This window comes from Chiloscyllium punctatum, chromosome 23 (assembly GCF_047496795.1).
Source record: "Chiloscyllium punctatum isolate Juve2018m chromosome 23, sChiPun1.3, whole genome shotgun sequence".
NCBI classification, from domain to species: Eukaryota; Metazoa; Chordata; class Chondrichthyes; order Orectolobiformes; family Hemiscylliidae; genus Chiloscyllium; species Chiloscyllium punctatum.
The window spans coordinates 91198989-91220154 of NC_092761.1; the positions used below are offsets into that span (position 1 = coordinate 91198989).

At 43.1% G+C, this 21166-nt stretch overlaps 1 protein-coding gene across 4 annotated transcripts; it reads left to right on the forward strand.

Moving 5' to 3' along the window:
- Positions 1 to 808: 808 nt before the first annotated feature.
- On the forward strand, positions 809 to 20356 carry ift46 (intraflagellar transport 46 homolog (Chlamydomonas)). 4 transcript variants are annotated; one of them, XM_072593483.1, is made up of 12 exons: positions 809 to 877; positions 2869 to 2965; positions 4624 to 4808; positions 8861 to 8988; positions 10302 to 10376; positions 11746 to 11839; positions 12233 to 12361; positions 13176 to 13294; positions 14099 to 14165; positions 14269 to 14329; positions 17250 to 17335; positions 20130 to 20356. In XM_072593483.1, the coding sequence occupies exons 1-12, from the start codon at positions 848 to 850 to the stop codon at positions 20220 to 20222; spliced, it is 1164 nt and encodes a 387-aa protein (XP_072449584.1). In that variant the 5' UTR covers positions 809 to 847; the 3' UTR covers positions 20223 to 20356. The 4 variants fall into 4 exon arrangements, with proteins under 4 accessions (XP_072449584.1, XP_072449586.1, XP_072449587.1 ...); XM_072593485.1 differs by having other exon boundaries at positions 11746 to 11812; XM_072593486.1 differs by having other exon boundaries at positions 4624 to 4718.
- Positions 20357 to 21166: the final 810 nt, after the last annotated feature.

Sequence of the window (21166 nt, forward strand, 5' to 3'; positions counted from 1 at the left end):
CCCTGGCACTGTGAGGCAGCAGTGCTTGCCACCAGCAGAGGCATTTATTCTCAAATGGGTATTGAGCACTCTTTCCTTGGAACTTTGAGAAATTTGCACTAATATAGCACTTTCAATACTTCAGGCCACCTATAGTATATTACAGCCAATTAAGAACCTGTGCAACAAAAAACAAAAAAGTGCGAGAGAAGTTCAGGCAGTCTGGCAGCCTCTGTGGAGGGAAGGTCATAGAGTCTCAAGAGAGGTAGAGTACAGAAACAGACCCTTTAATCTGACTTGTCTATGCCAACCAGATATTCTACATTAATCTAGTCCCATTTGCCAGCATTTGACCCATATCCCTCTAAACTCTTCCTATCCATATATCAGATGCCTTTTAAATGCTGTAATTGTGCCAGCCTCCACCATTTCTCCTGGTAGCTCATTCTACATCCCTCTCACCTTAAACTTATGCCCTCTAGATCTAGAACCTCCTATCCTGGAGAAAAGACCTTGACTATTTACTCCATCCATGAGCCTCATGGATTTATAAAATTCTCTAAGATCACCAGTAAGAACTTCTGAAGTGTGGTCACTATGAAAATGAGTGAAGCTAAACAGTTAATTCACACACTGCAATTTCCCATAAACAGCAGCGAAAGTTACATTGATCAGTGAAACTGAACGTATCTACTGCGCGAACAATTACGGCAGTGTACAGCTGTAGATAACTTTATCCCCTGCAGGGAGCGGTGCTGCGGGAGGGCCAGAGTGGGAGCTGGCACCTTGGTCTACTCTTGACGGTTTTTGTACTTGTTGGTGGACGGGTCCGGAGGTGGAGCATGCGCAGGCGCGCCAGGTTGGCGTCATGGCGGAGTCGGACTCAGAGGGCGCCAAGGTAACCATAGTAACGCGGGCCTAGCCATCGCGTCGCCTCACTTCGAGCCCCGCTCCTAGAGCTCGGTGCCTGCAGGCACAGCCCTCGGCCTCAGAGTGACAGGGGAATGAGGGCAGGCGCTCAGGTAACCGCCGGGGAGCTGTCTCTCAGCACAGCGATGGGCCGAGTGGTTATTGTTCAGAATGTGGGATTCAGAGTGTGTACCTGTGGGGGGAGAGGATTAGAGACTGTCGGGGGTCAAGATCGGAATCTGTTATCATTAATGTACTGAACACCTATTCTCCGAAAATACCCGTTCACCCGCCGACAGTGCGGCACTCCCTCAGCACTGACCCTCCGACAGTGCGGCACTCCCTCAGCACTGACCCTCCGACAGTGCGGCACTCCCTCAGCACTGACCCTCCGACAGTGCGGCACTCCCTCAGCACTGACCCTCCGACAGTGCGGCACTCCCTCAGCACTGACCCTCTGACAGTGCGGCACTCCCTCAGCACTGACCCTCCGACAGTGCGGCACTCCCTCAGCACTGACCCTCCGACAGTGCGGCACTCCCTCAACACTGACCCTCCGACAGTGCCCACTCCCTCAGCACTGACCCTCCGACAGTGCCCCCTCGCCCCAGCACTGACCCTCCGACAGTGCGGCACTCCCTCAGCACTGACCCTCCGACAGTGCGGCACTCCCTCAGCACTGACCCTCCGACAGTGCGGCACTCCCTCAGCACTGACCCTCCGACAGTGCGGCACTCCCTCAGCACTGACCCTCCGACAGTGTAGCACTCCCTCAGCACAGACCCTCCGACAGTGCGGCACTCCCTCAACACTGACCCTCCGACAGTGCGGCACTCCCTCAGCACTGACCCTCCGACAGTGCGGCACTCCCTCAGCACTGACCCTCCGACAGTGCGGCACTCCCTCAGCACTGACCCTCCGACAGTGCGGCACTCCCTCAGCACTGACCCTCTGACAGTGCAGCGCTCCCACCGAACTGACCCTCTGACAGTGCAGCACTCCCTCAGCACTGACCCTCCGACAGTGCCCCCTCGCCCCAGCACTGACCCTCCGACAGTGCAGCACTCCCTCAGCACTGACCCTCCGACAGTGCGGCACTCCCTCAGCACTGACCCTCCGACAGTGCGGCACTCCCTCAGCACTGACCCTCTGACAGTGCGGCACTCCCTCAGCACTGACCCTCTGACAGTGCGGCACTCCCTCAGCACTGACCCTCTGACAGTGCGGCACTCCCTCAGCACTGACCCTCTGACAGTGCCCACTCCCTCAGCACTGACCCTCTGACAGTGCCCACTCCCTCAGCACTGACCCTCTGACAGTGCCCACTCCCTCAGCACTGACCCTCTGACAGTGCGGCACTCCCTCAGCACCGATCCTCCGACAGTGTCCACTCCCTCAGCACTGACCCTCTGACAGTGCGGCACCACGCCAGCACTGACCCTCTGACAGTGCGGCATTCCCTCAGCACTGACCCTCCGATAGTGCCCACTCTCTCAGCACTGACCCTCCAACAGTGCAGCACTCCCTCAGCACTGACCCTCCGACAGTGCGGCACTCCCTCAGTACCAGCCCTCTGACAGTGTCACTCTTCCTCAGTATTGACTGATTGGCTTCAGTGTTTGAAATTAGCTGGGCGGCACGGTGGCACAGTGGTTAGCACTGCTGGCTCACAGCGCCGGAGACCCGGGTTCAATTCCCGTCTCAGGCGACTGACTGTGTGGAGTTTGCACGTTCTCCCCGTGTCTGCGTCGGTTTCCTCCGGGTGCTCCGGTTTCCTCCCACAGTCCAAAGATGTGCAGGTCAGGTGAATTGGCCATGCTAAATTGCCCGTAATGTTAGGTAAGGGGTCGATGTCGATGTCGATGTAGATGTAGGGGTATGGGTGGGTACGCTTCGGCGGGGCGGTGTGGACTTGTTGGGCCGAAGGGCCTGTTTCCACACTGTAAGTAATCTAATCTAATCTAGCTATTTTATTTTCAGACAAAGCTTGTTACTAATCAACCATATGATGAAAGTCTGGATGTGAATGATCCGGAAGAGGTAGCTAGCATCTACACTCCATCTCCAAGGCAGCCTGGTATGTCTCAGATAATGGAAGCATGTTTTGTAAAGGCATGATAGATAGAGGAAGGTGCATGTTGTCATTTGCAGACTAGAGTATCATATGAAAAATAATGCATAGACTTATATGATGTATCATATCTTGACAAAACTACAGTGGATGTGGTTGATGACAGAAATTATCAGTGATAAAGTCACATCAGAAGATACCAATGACGCTCTTCATGTTGATTGTAATGTGGTTCCACCTGACCTGTTTGCTTTTCGTGTTTGGCCACGATCACCTGTATATATCTCTTGTTATAATCTCTCATGTTCGTCCCTCCTTTTGTGAGAGCAGTGACTCCTGAAGGAGGTACAGTTCCAGGGACAGAGTGCTCTTCAGTTCATTACCCAAATAGCTGTTGTAATGTGAGAATGCTGCCAATTCACAGCAGGAGGTAAAACAGGAGCCAAATTCCATTCTCACTCAATCTCCTGCACACACAGTTACTTGAACAGGAATCGCTAGTTAGTGGTCCAGACACAAAAGACTGCAGAGTGTTTATTTGCCAGGGAGACTACATCCCACTTTAGCTTCCCTTACTGTTCCTGACAGAACACCTGCTAACTCAGCACCTACTAGGCATCAAACCTGACAGCTTCCTGTTTTGTCTTAGAATCATTGAATCCTTTCTGTGTGTAAAGAGGCCATTCAGCCCTCAGGTCTGCACTGACCCTCCAAACAGCAGTCCACCCAGATCCAGCCTGTCCACCCTATCCCCATACTCACATTTACCACAGATAATCCACCTTGCCTGATCGTCCCTGACAACTGTGAGGCAATTTAGCATGGCCAATTCACCTAAACTGCACATCTTTGGACTATAGGAGGAAACTGAAACAACTAGAGGAAACTCATGCAGACATGGGGAAAACGTGCAAAGTCCGAACAGTCACCAGAGGCTGGAATCGCACCTGGGTGCCTGGAACTGTGAGGCAGCCATGCTAACCCCTCTGGTCACTGAGTAACCAAAATATAATGTTTAATTAAAGAGAATAACTGTTCAACCTAAACAGGTATTTTATACTCTGCTCCAGCTGCTGTTTCGGAATGCATGGCCCTGCCACTGTCAGTACCCAGTCACTGTCTGCTCCTCCCTCTTGGGACTTCAACTGGAATTCAGTACTTCAATGTGTTTCACAGATCCTGCAATCAAAGCATTAGAAAGAGTTATGCTGGAAAGATAGATTATCCTCTTCCAAGTAACCCTTGGCATTTTACCACAAATCTGTAGTGAACTGTTAATGGATTTATTTGAACATACAGCTCATCTTTAAAATATATTCGTTAGCAAAGAGTGCTCTGACTCACTGGAATGAACTGCTGAGGCCAGAAAGAAGTATGAACAGACTGTGTTCAAGTTGTGCATAAGAATAAGTTACTAATTTGGATGAGAAGATGGGTGTCCACTCAGTCTCACTAATCTCACAGCATTCGTAAATATATCCCTTTCTTCTTAAAGTCACACTGTTCAATAACAGTATTGAAATCTCTATGCCTGAGCCATGTCAGAAATAAAAACATTATTTACCCATGTATCTCATAATATGACCCTGCTGCACCTTTGCAGCCAGTTTTCATTAAGACTAAACTCTAAAGATTTTCTGAAATTTAATTTTCTCTACTTCTAGCTGGTCTCAGGTCAAACCGTTCCCAGACCAGACTCATGGCAGATAACAGCAGTGATGAGTATGAGGAGGAGAACAGTAAGATAACGTCCACTGAGGTAATGCATACATTCTCCACAACTACCAAGGGCTCTGCATTTTCCACAGCGTTACACCAACACTACACAAGGGAAAGGTATGACTTGAAGGTAATGTCACCCAGGCGGGGCTCAAATCTCTGCGTGTGCTGCTGTTAGCACAGGTTGGACAGCATACACATTCCTTTACATTTGCTTAACCCTACTGACTTGGATTTGGGTGTATGAATGTTTTTAAAGTGAAGAAACCTAACTGAAGGCCTAAAATCAGAAAGTCAGTACAGGTTGGTGTTGGAAATAGTAGCAAAGAAGCCAAAATTAAATTAAAAAACAGCAATAAGATCATCAGTTCAAATTTGAAAGGCTATAGCCTGGAGGGAGCAGCATGCAGTGAAATGGTTGATAGGACTGTATCATTCTGTGCTGGAAATCATAATGGAATTGTGATAGGAATTCTCACACAATTTCTGTCCTCTGACCCTGTGGCAATGCAGTGTTACCTGACCCAACTGAAGGCAGTGCTCAATGATCTTTACCTCCTCTTGGGAAGATTTACCTAAATTTATGTGTTGTCTTTCTCCAGTTTGGATGGAAATCTTGGTTTTAACAGCCAGAGAGCTATGTGTTTCTGCACCCTGAGTATTTAATATCTGTGGCAAGATAGGCAAAAGTATGGCTTTTCACAGAATATGAAAATGCAGGCATTCCACAAAGGTAGTGGACTTGTCCCAGTCATCACTCAAGAAATTACAACGCTGATAAATATAGAATAAGATTTCAGAATGCAATTGGATAGATTGTAAAAATGTAATTGAGAGTCTTTGTTCACTGCTGAGGTTAATGCATATTTGCATGAGCAGCCATTTACATTAGCTGATGACTGAAGTTTTTGAAGTTCTGTTTGCTACTTAGTAAAGCCCCCATTTATATATAGAACATATAAAAAGGATGAATTAAAGAAGCTGTCAGGATCGTGTATGCAGGATGTCTCAACAAAATGTATTACATGATCACTGCTAGTGATGCCAGCTCCTGGGAGTAGCGGGAGTCGATAATCTGTGGCCAAGTTCATCAAAAACCTTTGGGAAGATTATTCTCTCGAACTGATCAAGCAATCGAGCAGGCTTCAGAATTTTGCAGTTTCTTATGATGCGTCGCTTGGGTCCTCTGTATACATTCCAGAAGTCTCCTCCCTCAAGGATTTGACAGGCTCCAGATAGGAATGTAACAGATTAAAGCTGATTACTACCACTGGTACTCAAAGTGTCTGACCAGCTGGAAATTCTTCCAGTTTCTCTGTCCACTAGTATTGAAATGGTTCATTGTAAATTCACCGAGCAATTGACTGTTTCAGACCTTGACCTAATCCATGCTGTCCACTAGTCCCTGCCCTGGGATGATTTGTTTCAGGTGTAACAGTGGGAGGGTTTCTCTAACCCAAAGGATACCAATCAGCCAGGTTTCCCATTCTGGATCACCATTCATTTTTCCTAGAAAATACTGCATGCATGTAGTTGTTATAAATATTTAAACCTAGCCATTTGCAAACAAATCTGCTGACACTCACATCTGAAAGTGATCAATAGGTGCAATTGCAGGTCACTGACGAAGGAAGTAGATCAAGGTCCTCAAGTAAATAGTATTCCACTGCAGAGAATGGGTATGGGCTCAGCAGCAAGCTAAGATCCTGTCCATGAACAATAAAAGGGAGAGCTCCACAAGCTGAACGACCTTGTCTCAATTGGAGCTTTTTGTGCCCTTTTCAGAGAGGTACAAGTTAACATTGTTCCTGGTTCTTCTCAGATTTTAATTGATGTCAATTGCTCACAGGTTCATGTAAAGATAACTTAGTAGGAGACAGATAGTCCAAACCAGAGCTGAGCTCTAAGGAGCAAAAAGATTTTGAATTGGATCCATGTTCAGTTGGTACTAATTGATATAATCTCATTGGGCTAATTTTTGTGCAAAAGTCCTAGATAAAACTGCCAAATTTGTGCAATTACCTAGTAGAGATTTTGTTTAAAGTAGATAAAGTTTGAAATCCCATGTATTTGCTTAGAAAATATACCACAAGATTCCATGGTTTTAAACAAATCAACATTACTAAATTATACAAGTAAATGTAATACATTTTACAATATATAGTTATGTGTACACAATTTATCTATAATCCAGAATTAATGTGAAGTAAACATGAATTAATGTGGAAACTGGTAAAATATTTTTTAATACCATACACATGACCCAGCATGTCCAGCCAAAACAAATCCTACAAATTTCTCAGTAACCCACCCAGTTGAGCGTGATCTCTGTGTCACAAAATTTCTTTTAGAACTCTATCTCACTCAGAAGAATTTCAACACCTCTCTTTTAAAGCTGGTTTGGTCCCAACCAACAGCAGCTCAACCCCACCTAAATTTCACAGGTATGATCCTTAACCGAAAGGCACTCTTTTTCCAGATCTCTGTCAGATTTGCTCCTTGTCCCAACCTTATTGGTCATCTTTGCCAGCTGAGCTGACCTGAAACGTCATCCATTATATTGACCAGACTATTGTCTAGCATCTAAATGCAGGATTGTACTACTGCCAATAATTGCTTGGCTGTCAGAAGCTTAACCTCTTCTCCTGAGACTGCATCTCTCTGGTCAAACATAGCTGCACTCCAGAATCATTGGTGCAGTTCCAGCTTTCGAGCTGCTTTGAGCAGAACCCTAAAGTTCATGGACTGGCCTTTGCCCTAAGTGCATGAATCCAATTTCAATAGCAGTTCAGCACCATTGAGTCACCTTTACAGACTTTTGCACTCACTCACTGACTTGAACTGACTGTTGAATTGCTGTTCAGTGACCCTTAAATTGTTTTGATTAACTGATAGAAACACTCCAAGAGAGTTTTAAATGTGATTAGAGGTGGAACATCTTGTGCTTATGATGCAAATTACACAGGCTGCTGGCTTGCACAGCACGTATTATGACTACGAAGATATTGATTTTATAATAGTTGACAGAAAAGAGGCAGTCAGCCAGGGTTCCTGCTCCTGTACACTATCCACAGGCCTCTGATTAGATATTTGCTAATCAATCCGTACAGTGAAGTAATACATCTGGAGCAGATAGGAATTGACCCCAGGCCTCCTGGAGATTTTTATTTAAGAAGGACAAGGTCCATCTTGTTAAGTTCATTTAGAATGCTGCGATATTTTTAATCAGCCTGTTTAAATGTGTTATCACACACTTCTGGAGCAGGTGGGAGTTGAACTCAAGCCTCCTGGCTCAGGAGTAAGACAACTACTTCTGCACATCAAAAGCCCCTATTTTGAATCGATCTGTGCAGGCATACTCTGATACACTTCTGGCACAAGTGGGACTTGAATGTGGACATCCCATTTTTACTAATCTATTTATATTTTCTCATCAACCTGTTCAGAAAGAATTTTACACACCTCTGGAGGAGGTGAGATTTGAACCTGGTTCTTCTGGCCCAGAGGTAGGGACATTACTAATGTGCCACAGGAACCCAAAGAATCTTATTAATTCAAAGTTTGGGAGAAGATTTGTAGCTCGGGTGCTCGTTGTTGTGGTTCTGTTCGCCGGGCTGGGAATTTGTCTTGCAAATTCCCAGCTCGGCGAACAGAACCACAACGAATCTTATTAATTTTTTATTTCTTACGTACAACCTGTTCAGAAATGTTATGACACACCTCTGGATCAAATAGGACTTGAATCCAAGCCTCTCATTCTAGAACTAGGGACACAACTATAGCATCGCAGGAGCCCTGAGACCCTCGTGCAATATTTTCTACTGAACCTGCTCAGAGACATCATTACACTCCGCAGGAGCAGGTGGGACTTGAACCCAGGCCTCATGGATCGGAGTCAGGGACCACCACAGTCATGAGATCCTAATTTATGTGTGGGAACAGGATCAGTCTCAGCTGTAACTCTTAGAGTCCAGATTCTTGTTGTAAACATCAGGCAGAGTACCAAAGTCAGCAACTCCTATAAAATTTCCAGAAAGAGACAATACCTCTAGGAGAGGGAAAATTAAGAGTTTTTTCTCATAAGTAGAAATAAAGTAGCAGCAAGCTTAGCAACAAGGGAAAAAGCTCAATAAGCTAAAGTTACTACTTAAAGATGGGCAGTTTTTTGCAATTATTCAACAGGAGAAGAAGAAAGGATCAAAGGCCATGCAGCAGGGGTTTGTGGAGAATGAAGATGAGGAGGAGGATGAGGATTCAGATGACACAGAATCTGATGATGATGATGAGGAGCATGGAGCACCACCAGAAGGGTGAGTCAAATCAGAAGGTGAGTGGAAATGAAAGCGAGAGAACTCAGCCTGATGGCTTGGTCATTGTCAACATCGAGTATTGAGCTTTTTCAGGAAGAGTAAGGCTTTATTCCTCTTGCACTCGCTTTTAAATCAGACACGAATCACATCATTCTGAATTCTGTAAGAAGCCTTCTTTTCTTTTGTTAATTAGGTTATTTGATTTAGTCAAACAAATATATTGGTGCAGATTGAAACTGCCACTGGTTTAGGAAACATATGTTTGCAATGTACATTTCCATAAATAAAATTTTATAAAGTGTCTAAAGTTTAAGCTCTGGTTCTCACATTCACCATCTAGCTTTCTAGATTAGAATATTAACTTTTTAATGCTCCCTCACTTGAGACAAAGCCTGTTATAATTGGCTATTCACACTTCACAATTGCAGGAATTGTTCAATTGCTAAAACTACTTATGATTTTTATCAACCAATATGTACTGTAGGCAAATCAAGCCACTAGAAAGTACTCGCTTAATGCAGTCGACAATTGTACTCAATTAGTAACTTTGGAGACCACTAAGGTTTTCCTGTCGAGCTCTTGATGTCTGAAGCTGTAAGTGGCAAGATTTTGAGATTGATATTCCAAGTCCACAGTCAGTGTTTTCAGTCAGGCATTTCTTTTGAACCTGTTTATAATTTCACAGGAAATGCAGAGAAATGTGTCTCTGGCACATTTGCCAATGTTTTCTGGTCTGATTTTTTTGATTTAACATCATTGTTAACTCATTTAAAATGACCAATTTATTCCTAGCTTTTATTTTTCACACAAAATAATGCCTTTGGGCTCATCTGCCATACCATGAGCCGATCCCATTCACACTGTGTGCTTTAGTTGCATTGTGGTCGAGGGGAATCTGAGCATTACCCAGAAGTTGAACAGAGAGCTTTGTTGCTGTGTATCCCTGTACCAGGTGCAGAAATGGTATGAGCACGTACTCTTATCACACAACAGACAGTATATTTATGCCAGAATAAGAAACAGTAGTTACAAGATGAGACATGAAATACTAAGATTTTTTTTTGCTTTTATCTTTAAAAAGGTAAGCTTTTTAAAGATAAAAGGATTTTAATGAGATCTTAATTCTTAAATCCTTGAGTTTTCTGAGTTTTGTCTTTTGACAGACTCTTTCTTATCTCACTATTTAGAGATTTTCCTCATATTATTTTCTGTGATACCATGTACAGAATTAGTTTAATGTCAGATCTAATTATTGTTATTAGAATCAGGTACTGACTCACTACCCATAATTTATAATGTTCTGTCTCTTTCAGTGCATATGATCCTGCAGATTATGAGCATCTTCCAACTTCCAATGAGATAAAGGAACTGTTCCAGTATATCACCAGGTAAAAGTCAACAAATAATTTGTTTCAAGTAGATTTTGCTTTTCATGGGATGTGGATGCCACTGGCAAGGACAGTATTTGTTGATGTTCGCTAGATTCATTTGCACTGAGTGACTTGTCATGTCATTTATTTCAGAGAGCAGTTAGGAGTCACCCACATTCCTGTTGTTCTATGGTGCCTTTATATTCTAGTGATATTCTTAGAGAATCTCCTATGGCAGAACTTTAGCAACAGTATCCTCCAGTTTACATTCTCACCTGCCTCTATTTTCCCTGAGGTGTGAGGCAGAAGGATCCACTAATTACTGCTGAGATGCATACATTGCAAGAGGAGTAGGCCAAACAACCCTTTGAGCTGGCTCCCCATTTAATGTAATCACAGCTGACTGAAAACTTCAAAAATGCCTTTTTCTCACTTTATCTTCATAACCCTTTCTTACTCATTCTGTACAACATGTATTTGTGCACCAGCACAGTTTACTCAACTCATTGTCTTCCTGTACAATATGCACTTGTCTCTTAATGTTTTCATGGGGTGTGCGCGTTAATAGCTAGGCCAACCTCTGTTGCCCACCTCTAATTGCCGTAGAAAGTTAATGTTGAGTTGTCTTCTCAAACCACTGCGGTTTTTGGGGCCTGAGGAAACCTGCAGTGTTGTTAGGAAGGAGATTTCAGGATTCTGACCTAGCAACAGTCAAGAAATGTTGATGTAGTTCTAAGTCAGGATGGTGTGTGGCACGGAGGGGACTTTTGGTGGTGTTCCTAGACATTTGCTGCTCCTGTCTTTCTGGGTGGCAGTTGCTGAGGATTTGAAAGCTGCTGCTAAAGTAAGTTTGGTGAGTTGCTGAGGCACTGTTTACCTGCACAGTACATAGTTAACCTGCAGAGAAAATATTTCCACCAGGAAATCTAAAACCAGTGACCAACCAACAATCCAAGGTGACTCATAAATCCAATACTGAATCAAATAGATGATTGGCCTCTGATTTTGGGTTCTCCTCATGGAAATATTTTCTCCATATCTACCTCAGTGACTTATAAATCCCAGCATGGAATTGAAAGATTTGCTGAAAAGGCTGAGAGAAAATGAATATATTTGAAGGCAATTCGATGGAATGTAAAGACCTGTACAGACTAATTGGGCTAAATGTTCTGTTTCCTTGCTGTATGTATTTTATGTAATTCTTTGTACTTATAACACTATTGCCTTCTTGAGAATAATTAAAGATGGGTAATAAATGCTCCCCAGCCAGCAACACCCTTATTCCATGAAAGAACAAATTAAAAACACTTTGCCTCCTAAATGCATCAATGCTGTTAAACGAGTCTAGAGAAGTGTTTTTGACTGCTTTTGGCTTTGTGTGTGACAGATATACTCCGCAATCCATTGAGCTGGACCATAAGCTGAAGCCATTCATTCCAGACTTCATTCCTTCAGTGGGTGATATTGATGCCTTTTTGAAGGTTCAGAAATTAAATATTTATATTATCACAATTCAGTTTCCTTTTCTACATTGTTATTTTTCTGAACTTAATTTTGTTTTTAGTTTGTTATTCAAACACTTGTAATTATTCTTTTTATCTCTTAACGCTGCTGATGAATTACTGTCTGTTCCACATACTGCAGAAACATATCAAACTAGGAAGTGGTCTTGACAACCTAATTTACTGATCCGATATTAGGATGAATAATACTCACATAATAACCTGGTCCAATTAGACACAGCTCAGCATATTACGGCACATTAAACTGTTTACAGATTTCAGCCCCTCCAGTACACCAGCACCTCATAAAAATTAATTTTAAAAATGACTTTGAATTCCCATTTGTTGAGTTATTTCTCATGTGACCTGCAGGTACCTCGCCCTGATGGGAAACCTGACAACCTGGGCCTGATCCCATTGGATGAACCTTGTGCGAAGCAGTCTGATCCGACTGTTCTGTCACTGTGGCTGACAGAAAATTCGAAACAGCACAGTATCACGGTAAAGAGCTGGAGGTTTAATAGAGGTGATGCAGCTTCTTCTGGGAGCTGGTGCTCTAGTAATATTACTGATTAACTCAACCACCAAAAGCAGTTCAGTGCTGTCACTGGGAATTCATAGAATGCAATGGCGATTGTGTGAAATGTTTGCGGTGCATCTGCTTAAACTGTGGATAGTATCCAGTCACCTAATTCTAGATTATGCTGTAGAGGCATTTCTGGAGGGAGTGCATTGAACTGTAGCATTGACGTATTGGTGATTACAGGCACCTAGGGATTGCAATCTTCCAAAAAAACTATTGATGCTGTGGCTCAGTTAAAAATTTCAAAACTGAATTGATTGATTTTTTTTTGTTAGATAAGACTTTTAACAATTAAAGAACAAAGAGACATATTTGGAGCGAAGATACAGAACAGTCATAATCTAACTGAATAACCTCCTGTTGATATATGGGACAGATTTGAAAGAATTAATTTCGAGTTGCATGCAAGATGGAGTTTTTCATTTAATGGTGGAGTATGGGGTGCACACGGTGCCAGAATTGGAGGAGCATAGGTATCTCAGTGTTGTGGGCTGGACGGTGTTAAAGAGAAAGAGAGAGCTGAAGAAATGGAGGGATTTGAACACAAATGGTTCATTTTAAATTTGAGGTACAGATCTGTGACTGAGTGGATGAGGAAAGCAAAACGGAGAAATCTGTAATTGTGTCTGTGTCTCGGGTATTATGTCTACCATTCAAATTTTGGCACAACACCTATAAAAGGCTTCAAAGTACTTTTTGTGGTCAAGTTACTGTTCCTGTCTTGCACCACAGCAATTAAAGGTGAAAAGCCTGGAGAATGCAGAGAAAAATCCGAAAGCTCTTGATAACTGGATGGACAGCATCAGTGAACTGCATCATTCCAAACCACCTGCCAATATTCACTATACCAAGTGAGTGATGTATGTTCCCTTTTGTGCTCCTTCCTGTCTCCACTGCTAGCTTCATTGCCCTCGATATTCAGGATCCAAACAGCAGCATGGTTGTGTTCAGTTTCCTCCACAGTTGCAGTGACGATGAATACTTAGTCATGCTGTGGTACCACGGATGTGGTATCTGAAGCCATCTCTCTGTGCTGCATCTTTGAACGTTTACAGGATATCCTCTCGTGGCTTGGTATGTTTGTCTAACTGATGACTGAGCTGCACTGAGCAGGAAGCTTCCCAAATAGATTTTTCCTAACCCACACTCGATGTTGAATGTTTTGAATTCAGCAGTAAGCTTTTATGCACTTGGCTTCAACACTAAATTAGGGAGAGCATGAGCTCGGGGATCCTGCTCCTGATCACTGTCAGTGGAAAGTGCAAGGGCATTGCATGATGTCAAGGCTTGGATCAATAGCCATTGATATTCACTGGCTCATCTTGAATATGATTTGGAGATGCCGGTGTTGGACTGGGGTGTACCAAGTTAAAAATCACACAACACCAGGTTATAGTCCAACAGTTATATTGTCAATCACCTGATGAAGGAGCGTTGCTCCGAAAGCTAGTGTGCTTCCAATTAAACCTGTTGGACTATAATCTGGTGTTGTGTGATTTTTAACTTCATCTTGAATAGGAAACATAGTGATAGCTTCAGATACTGGACATTGTCTGTGGATCTACATCCCAGCAAGCCTCAGAGCCTTGAGAAGAGGGGAATAAACCCTCAGCTTGTAGCTATGGCTTGAAGCAAGTTCCTGTTCTTCCTTTTAGGCCGATGCCTGATATTGAAGCTCTCATGCAAGAATGGCCACCAGAGTTTGAAGAACTGCTAGGAAAGGTTAGTAAGTCTGATTAAGGCTGCAACCGTATGCATTTTATTAACATTGTGAGCATGAAATATTTCTCTCAGTGACTACATTAAATAACTCCTCTCATCATAGGTGAGCCTGCCTACAGCAGATATCAACTGTGAGCTAACCCAATACATTGACATGATCTGCGGTAAGCACAACTGTTAGCATTAAATAATCAGCAAGTAAAAAGCTTATAGTACCTTGGGTAACTTCGAAGCACCTGCCAAACAGTGCATGTCAGAACTCTCTTCCATCTCTTATCAGACATGGGTGATCATTCAGCCTGAGGAGATGAGCTGCTGTGTTCACTGTAAGATCTTTCTTTTAAGAAAACTGCTTCTTTCAGTTGAACCATCGCCTCCGGCATAACAGTGGCTATCTCCTCAGCCTCAGCAGCTCAAGGCAAGGGACAGGAACAGATTGACATGTTGTTGACTGTCCAGTAGATAGTGTGTAGGGATCATTCAGGCTCAGACCTGGCTGTGATGTTTCCTTCATGCCTCATGTTTCTACCACTAACGTGGCTGGTGAGGAATAGATAGTTTAGAGTCCTGTGGAACTGGCCCTCAGCAGGATCTAGTATCTGACACAGAGAAGCAGAAAAAATCTGTATGTTTCAATCATCACCATACAACTGAGAACAGAAACTGTCATTGTGAAGTTGTGAAAATAACACTAGCCCACTGCACTGTACTATATTGAGCTCAGACCCACATCTTTGCACCAGAACACCAACCAACAATAGAGATTGTCATGACTATTGTTGGAAAACAAAAATAAAATGTTAAAATGCTGGAAATACTCAACAGGTCCAGCAGTGTCAGTGGTGAGAGAAGTGGAGTAAGCAATTATCGTTAACTCTGTTTTGCTGTCCACAGCTGCAGACAGAGATGCTGAATATTTTGTTAATTCTGGGCATACTTATTAATTAAAAACAATCAGCAGTGCAATTTATTTTTGAGAAAAGTTGTAGCTCAGGTTGAGGTTCAAGTTATAAGTTTGCTCACTGAGCTGGCAGATTTGTTCTCAGATATTTTGTCACCATGCTGGGTAACATCATCAGTGAGCCTCTGGTGAAGCGCTGGTGTTCTGTCCCACTTTCTATTTGTGTGTCATGGTCTCTTAAGGTGGGTGATATTTCCAGTTCTTTTTCTCAGATGTTGGTAAATGTGGTCTAAATCAATGTGTTTATGATGGAGTTCCGGTTTGAATGCCAGGCCTCCAGGAAATCCCATGCGTGTCTCTCTTTAGCTTGTCCAAGGATGGATATATTATCCCAGTTAAAATGGTGTCCTTCTTCAAAGTATCAATGGATACAAGTGATAGTTGGTCATATCTTTTGGTGGCTGGTTGGTGCTTGTGTATCCTGGTGGCTAGTTGTTTAACTGTCTGTCCAATGTAATGTTTGTTACAGTCTTGCGAAGTATTTTGTATATGAATTTGTTTTGATAGTTATTGATACAGGTTCCTTTAGGTTCATCAGTAGCTGTTTCAGTGTGTTGGTAGGTTTGTGGGCTACCATGATGCCAAGGGGTCAGAGTAGCCTGGCAGTCATCTCCGAGATATCTTTGTTTGGTAATGTGGCTAGAGTTCTCTAGGCATGTTGTGTCTACTTTCTGGATTAGAATGGTTATGGAAAAGCACAGCAGTTCAGGCAGCATCAGAGGGATTTTCCTGCTCCTCGGATGCTACCTGAACTGCTGTGCTTTTCCAGCAACACTCTAATTCAGAATCTAGTTTCCAGCATCTGCAGTCATTGTTTTTACCACGTTGTGTCTACTTGTTTGGGCTTGTTGTTTAGGAATTGGCGGACTATGTTTATTGGATCCAGAGTGTGGTTCTGGAAAAGCACAGCCGGTCAGGCAGCAACTGAGGAGCAGGAAAATCACAATCAAAAGCTTTTGCCCGAAACATTGACTTTGCTGCTCTTCGGATGCTGCCTGACCTGCTGTGCTTTTCCAGCACCACACTCTCGATTCTGATCTCCAGCATCTGCAGTCCTCACTTTCGCCTGTGTTTATTGGGTACCCATTCTGCTTGAATATGCTGTATAGGTATTTTTCTTCTGCTGTTTGTCATTCCTGGGTGCTGCAGTGTGTCGTGGCCCGTTTAAATCATGTCCTGATGCAGCTCCATTTGTGGGTTTTGGGATGATTGCTTCTATAGTTAAGTATCTGGTCTGTGTGTTGCTTTCCTGTAGATGCTGGATTGCAGTTCTCCATTAATTGTTCATTCCACTGTGACACCTAGGAAGTGGAGTCTGTTGTTGTTCTCCTCTTCTGTGAAATTATGCCAGTGAGGATGTTGTTGATGATGTTGTAGGTTTCCTTGAATTTTTTCTGTTTTGTGATGACAAAGGTGTCATCCATGTAGCGAACCCAAAGTTTGCATTGGATTCGGTTGGGTTGGCATCATGGTATCCCATAAACCTACCTTTACAATTGAAACAGCTACTGATGAATCGAACAACCAGCAAAACAAATGTCATTTACAAAATACCATGCGAGAATTGTAACAAACACTACATTAGACAAAAAGGGCAGAAAACTAGCCACCAGGATGCGAAAACACCAACTAGTCACCAAAAACTAACCAACTATCAATGGTATCCTTACAAACAGATGAAGGACAACTCATCCATCCTAGGACAGGCTAAACAGAGACACCCACGGGAATTCCTAGAGGTCTGACATTCAAACTGAAACTCCATCAATAAACTCATCAATTTGGACCCCATTTACCAACCTCTGAGAAAAAGAACCATAAATGATGTCACTCACCTCAACAGACCAAGACACACCAATAGAAAGCAGGACAGAACACCAGCGCTTCACCAGAGGCTCACTGATGATATTACGTAACATGGTGACGAAACGTCTGAGAACAAACCTACCAGCTCAGCGAGCAAACTTACAACCTGAACAATAATCAGTGGTTCTTCATGTGCTCGTTAACTAAATCTCTATTGAAACATTCCCTTTAACTGGCTCCAGTCTAGACTGCTAATACTAATATTCTGTATGTATTTGTTGTTTCAAAACTTCTTATTTTGCCACTTCCTTCCACAGCAATCCTCGATATTCCTGTATACAAGGACCGCATCCAGTCCCTACATGTGCTTTTCACCCTTTACTCTGAGTTCAAAAATTCACAGGTAAGAGTCATGAGGATAGAGTCTGAAAAATCTGGGTCTCTGTCTCTTTTCTGAGCCAGATTCAGCTAGTAGGCTGTAATCAATGTCTGATAGATTCTTCTACAAACAGCAATTTTGTAAATGCTCCCACCATCTTTCCTGTTTCTATCTTCAGCAATAGTTGCAATCTGCTGTGGAAGACACTTATACTGAATGAAGGCAGCAGCTCTGGTTCAGTGGATTGTGAGGTTTAGATTACAATGAGTGAGTGCTGTAATGTTGGAGGGTCAGCACTGAGGGAGCACTACATTGTCAGAGGTTCAGTACTGGGGGAGTTGTGCTGCACTATCAGAGTGTCAGTACTGAGGGGGTTGTGCTGTACTGTCAGAGGGTCAGTACTGAGGGGGTTGTGCTGTACTGTCAGAGGGTCAGTACTGAGGGAGTTGTGCTGTACTGTCGGAGGGTCAGTACTGAGGGAGTTGTGCTGTACTGTCGGAGGGTCAGTACTGAGGGAGTTGTGCTGTACTGTCAGAGGGTCAGTACTGAGGGAGTTGTGCTGCACCATCGGAGGGTCAGTGCTGAGGGAGTTGTGCTGTACTGTCGGAGGGTCAGTACTGAGGGAGTTGTGCTGCACCATCGGAGGGTCAGTGCTGAGGGAGTTGTGCTGTACTGTCGGAGGGTCAGTACTGAGGGAGTTGTGCTGTACTGTCGGAGGGTCAGTACTGAGGGAGTTGTGCTGTACTGTCAGAGGGTCAGTACTGAGGGAGTTGTGCTGCACCATCGGAGGGTCAGTACTGAGGGAGTTGTGCTGCACCATCGGAGGGTCAGTGCTGAGGGAGTTGTGCTGTACTGTCGGAGGGTCAGTACTGAGGGAGTTGTGCTGTACTGTCGGAGGGTCAGTAGTGAGAGAGTTGTGCTGTACTGTTGGAGGGTCAGTACTGAGGGAGTTGTGCTGTACTGTCGGAGGGTCAGTACTGAGGGAGTTGTGCTGTACTGTCGGAGGGTCAGTACTGAGGGAGTTGTGCTGTACTATCAGAGTGTCAGTACTGAGGGAACGCTACACTGCTGCCTTTCAAATGAAATATAAAGCAATGGCACAAATAAATGTAAAGATTCATATGGCCGCTATTTTAAAGAAAAGGAGGGGAGTTGTCCTGAATGTCCATGGTAACTTGATGACTAAAGAAAATTATGTGGTTATTATTTAATTGCAGCTTGTGCAACTCTATCATGTACAGAGTCCTGCATCTCCTTGCCACATTGCACCTTCAACAGTATTCAATTAGCTGAAAATTGCAAGAGGGCATCCTGAGAACATGAAAGGTTCTATAGAAATAGGCTGCACCTGTGGCGATGCAAATTCTGTGTGGAACACAATACACACACAGGTACAATTGGAGTGATGTTTGTACCTTCCCTTTCAGCAACTGTGTTGTATCAGTGCTTTGGCTCTTAAAGACACTGACACCGTTCTACAATGATTACAGTGGCTGTGGCAAACACAATGATGTTAATTCAGCAGAGTTGTAATAAGTAGCTTTTCAACTGCTTCAGCAACAGCAGTTGAAAATGCCAGAAACTCTGGTGTTGTAAGAAATGTTGAAATTACTAGCTCCATAACTTACTGAAAATAAGCTGGGCCCTCTGGTTTACCCAGTTAGGTCGCGAATCTTTCCCTAATACCCACTGCTCAACAGACTTTATTCACATCTAATACATTTCTTTCATTGGGAATACTGTGCACCTAGTATGTGTTAAAGATGCAGCTTTTTTTCTGATTTACACTTTACCTCTGAAAAGACAATAGTTAGAAACAGTTTTTTTTCTTTATTTTTGAACTAGGAGTAGGCCCTTGAGTCTGCTCCACCATTCAGTTAGCTTGTGACTGATGTGTTTGTGTTTCAAATTCCACATTCCGAGTTACACCCAGTAACCTTTGATTCCGTTGCCTAATGAGAGTAAATCTATCTCCACCTTAAATATCCAATGCACCTGTCTCCTTCTCCTGAGGCAATATCTTCAAATGTTGCACAGCCCTCTGCGAGAAGATCATTCTTCTCAACTTTGTCCTGAAAGGGCAACCTTATTTCATTTAAAATCAGTGCCGCCTTACTTCTATACTCACCCACAAGTGGTAACCTCCCTTACATGTCCACCTTGTCAAGACAGTTCAGGATCTATACCCTTCAATCAAGTCACCCCTCACTCTTCTAAATTCCAGTGGAAACAAACCCAGTCTGTCCATCCTTTCCTCAGAAGGCAACACACACATTTCAATATCAATCTAGCAAGCCTCATCTGAACCACCTCCAATGCATTTTATATCCTGCCTTAATGCCATGTCTTTGAGGAGAAAGTAAGGACAGCAGATTCTGGAGATCAGAGCTGAAAATGTGTTACTGGAAAACGCAGCAGGTCAGGCAGCATCCAAGGAACAGGAGAATCGACGTATCGGGCACAAGCCCTTCTTAAGCCCGAAACATTGATTCTCCTGTTCCTTGGATGCTGCCTGACCTGCTGCGCTTTTCCAGCAACACATTTTCAGCTTAATGCCATGTCTACCTGGAACATAACATTATTCCTTTAATTTTCAATTCCTATTGTAATAAAGAATAATATTCCATTAGCTGTCTTTTTGTGATTCCTGAACTAGACCACTCAACACCTCAGACTTCTGCAGTCCTTCTCCTTTTAAATAATAGTCAGCTTTTTGTTCCTCTTGCCAAAACGATCTTCATATCTTTCCACATTATAGTCCATACATTTTGTTACAAATACTTGCAGAAACCAATCAAAGGTTCTGTTCTCTTTGCAGCATTTCAAAGCTCTCGCAGAAGGGAATAAAGTGAGCAGCTGTGAGGAACCTCCATCTCACAGTGCAGAAGTGGACACAGTAGCATTCGACTGAGTAGCAGCTCTTTAGCAAATTATTCTCTCTGATGGAAAAGTCATAATCTTCCTTTTGTTCTAAATACAAACATTAAGTTGTTTTATTTTTATACTTTCTGTATAGTTTTTCCTAATAAATATTATTCTGTACAATGCCTCTCCTCATTGGTTATCATGTCTATCATGACTGGACAAATATGTCACAGGGACCTTATACATGCTGTTACGTCTGTCAGCAGATTTTAGTTGAATGTGTGGTCCTCCATCAGGTATAATTTTTATTTTAAAGTTTCACAGACATAGCAGAAAGGGAGGTAAAGATTCACTATTCAACGTGTTCTTTACTGTTGTGGTGCGTTATGATCCTAGCTGACAAGTCAGTTCCCAGAATGAAAGCTGGATTGATCAACTGTAAGTTTTATTTTTACAACTTGTTTACCATGGTGGTCAGTTACCGAACTTATTCACAAGAGGCGGCCAATGTTCTTTAACAAAATAACATCGAAGTTTATCATCAAAGGGAAAAAATTGCAAGTTTTTTTAAACTATACAAGAACTATTTGAAGTAATTTTGTTACAGACATCAAGTGAAAATTCAGCAGCTTTTTTACACACAACCTTTAGAGGTACTCAAACCACAGTCAGAGGTCATTCTGTCTCCACTTTAAACTTGCTTGTTCCATTTATATGGTTGAATTTGATTTCAAATCTGTGCATTCATTCAATGTTAATGCATGTTGTCTTGAGCCCTTTGAACAAACGGCTAACACAGCTCATTTATTTAATAACATGCGTTTCTTAAACTCCTGTTAAGCTGCACTGTTGCAGTTACAAGCCATTTCTCTCTTGATGAAACACACACACAGAGCCTGGTCTTTGGGTGGTTCTAGCCCAGCCCACATCTCATGAGTTCCATCTCTCTATCACATTTTTTTTCCTATTCTACCCTTGCTTCTAACGCAC